Raw genomic sequence first — 2500 nt, forward strand, 5'->3', positions numbered from 1 at the left:
GTTTGAGTAATGGAGTGTTCTCTCTCTCTCTCTCTCTCTCTCTCTCTCTCTCTCTCTCTCTCTCTCTCTCTCTCTCTCTCTCTCTCTCTCTCTCTCTCTCTCTCTCTCTACAGATGGAGGCAGTAAGGGTGCCCCGGCCAAAAGATCTCCAGGTAAATAAATAGATGACAACACACTCACTCTCTCACAACACACACAGAGGTAGAAAAAGTACTCAATTGTAATACTTGAGCAAAAGAAAAGATACCTTATATATAAAATGATTAGAGTAAAAGTGAAAGTAACCCAGTAAGATTCTTCTTGAGTAAAAGTCCCTTCCTTGATCATCTTGGTTCTCTACCTCTCGGTCTCTGTACTGTTTCTCTTTTCATTACGTTTTGTTTTTCTGTCGCAACGTTATCCTTTCTTTCGCTATCTTCTTTGTTCCCTTTGTCTCTCCGTCTTCTTTTCTAAAGCTGGTGTTAGGAGGAGGAAGGCAAGGCTGGTGAGACGCCACAACAACCAAAACCCACGTCCGGCCCTGACCCGTCCAAACCAGCTAAGACCAGTCCAGACCAGTCCAAACCAGTAAGGACCAGTTCAGACCAGTCCAAGCCAGTAAGGACCAGTCCAGACCAGTCCAAACCAGTAAGGACCAGTCCAGACCAGTCCAAACCACACCAACCTTGCAGGAATCCATTTCCAGATCATTATAGAGGCACAGCAAGGAACACAACAACACAACAACACAACAACACGTTCTATGTTCCCTTGATGGGAAAAGAGAAAGTATGAAAATATGTCATGTCTGTTTGAATGGATGTTGATAATACGTTTTTTCAACCAATTTTGTAATCTGGGCAGAGGTGAATAATGAACTTAACCTACAGTAGAGTGAAACAACTGGACCAATGGTGTCGGACATGATGTGTTTTAACAATGCTAAGATAATCAGTTTTCCTACAGGATGTGTTTTAACAATGCTAAGATAATCAGTTTTCCTACAGGATGTGTTTTAACAATGCTAAGATAATCAGTTTTCCTACAGGATGTGTTTTAACAATGCTAAGATAATCAGTTTTCCTACAGGATGTGTTTTAACAATGCTAAGATAATCAGTTTTCCTACAGGATGTGTTTTAACAATGCTAAGATAATCGGTTTTCCTACATGATGTGTTTTAACAATGCTAAGATAATCGGTTTTCCAACATGATGTGTTTTAACAATGCTAAGATAATCAGTTTTCCTACAGGATGTGTTTTAACAATGCTAAGATAATCGGTTTTCCTACAGGATGTGTTTTAACAATGCTAAGATAATCAGTTTTCTTACTTGTAAGTAATATATATACGCAAGGACATGTACTTTTAAGAACTTTTTTTAATGTGGTACAGATGAGGTAGAAGGTTTGAAATAATATTTCTACAACGGAAAGATGATGATGTTTGTTTTTATTTTTTTTGCTCAGTTTAGTTGAAATGATGGCTTGATCTGGAAGACATTTTGTATGTTTTATAATGGTGCTGGCATTCTGTATTACGGATTCATCTTGACCAATAGGAATGAAGCATTGTGTATTATGGATGCATCTCAACCAATAGGAACTAAGCATACTATTAGAAATGCATCTCAACCAATAGGAACTAAGCAATACTAATGCTGTACATTATCTAAACTTAACAACCAACCAAACAGAAGCCTGTTTCGATAGTTTAATTCCGTTATCTGAATGGACAATTTTCTGATTTCTTGTTTTAATTGGTTTGTCTTTTAGCAAGGCTTCCTGCTGTTAGAACTGTTGATGTTCAGTTGTACCATTATGCCTTTGCAATCTATGCACCTTCTTACCTCTGTGTTGTTTTTAAAATCAATGTTCAATAAAAGTTACAGTTGAATGTGAAGATCTTCTTGGTTTTTTATCATACCGGTACGTTTGGTCATTTAAGATCAATTCTGGAAATCCTGGTTGGTGTCATGAATATTACCAAAGGTGACTCCCCTTCTTGTTCGGGTGGCGCTCGGCGGTCGTCGTCGCCGGTCTACCAGCTATCACCGATCTGTTGTTCTGTGTTCCTTTGGTTTTGTCTGATTGGTATCACCTGTTTCTTGTTTGGTTGTTAGGGTGGGGTTATATATAGTTTGTTCAGCCCGCTTCTGTTTCGTGCAGGCTTGTTCGTCTGTTCTGTGTTTGAGTGTATTTTGTTTGTATTTTGGGTTTCGCGCTGTCCATTTATATTTCTGATCATTTGTTTTCCTACTTTTGTTCATGTTATTTTTCCGGGACATTAAAGCATTAAAACATTATTTTTTCCCACATCTTTTGCTCTCTGCGCCTTACTCCACACCTCCTCATTCATTTGTCGTAACAGTTGGAAGAATTGGGATTCCTTGACTATTTCCTCATGATTCAAGAAATGTTTATTTCTGGAAAAACTGGGAATTCTGGGAAACCTAAAGACAAGGCTCTAATGTCAGCTCTGTGAACACACTTGAATCATCTGACTAATGGACAAGAGAGGA

The 2500-nt window shown here is 38.4% G+C and overlaps 1 protein-coding gene across 5 annotated transcripts in view; it reads left to right on the forward strand.

Moving 5' to 3' along the window:
* LOC135544024 (periostin-like) overlaps nucleotides 1-1881 on the forward strand; it is an 80963-nt gene extending 79082 nt beyond the window's left edge. For all 5 annotated transcript variants that reach the window (XM_064971365.1, XM_064971363.1, XM_064971366.1 and 2 more), the window contains 2 exons: nucleotides 114-152; nucleotides 456-1881. In XM_064971365.1, coding sequence (XP_064827437.1) covers nucleotides 114-152; nucleotides 456-571 — 155 coding nt within the window. In that variant the 3' untranslated portion in view covers nucleotides 572-1881. The remainder of the gene's footprint in view (nucleotides 1-113; nucleotides 153-455) is intronic.
* The last annotated feature ends 619 nt before the right edge of the window (nucleotides 1882-2500 follow it).

This window comes from Oncorhynchus masou, chromosome 8 (assembly GCF_036934945.1).
Source record: "Oncorhynchus masou masou isolate Uvic2021 chromosome 8, UVic_Omas_1.1, whole genome shotgun sequence".
Taxonomy (NCBI): Eukaryota; Metazoa; Chordata; class Actinopteri; order Salmoniformes; family Salmonidae; genus Oncorhynchus; species Oncorhynchus masou.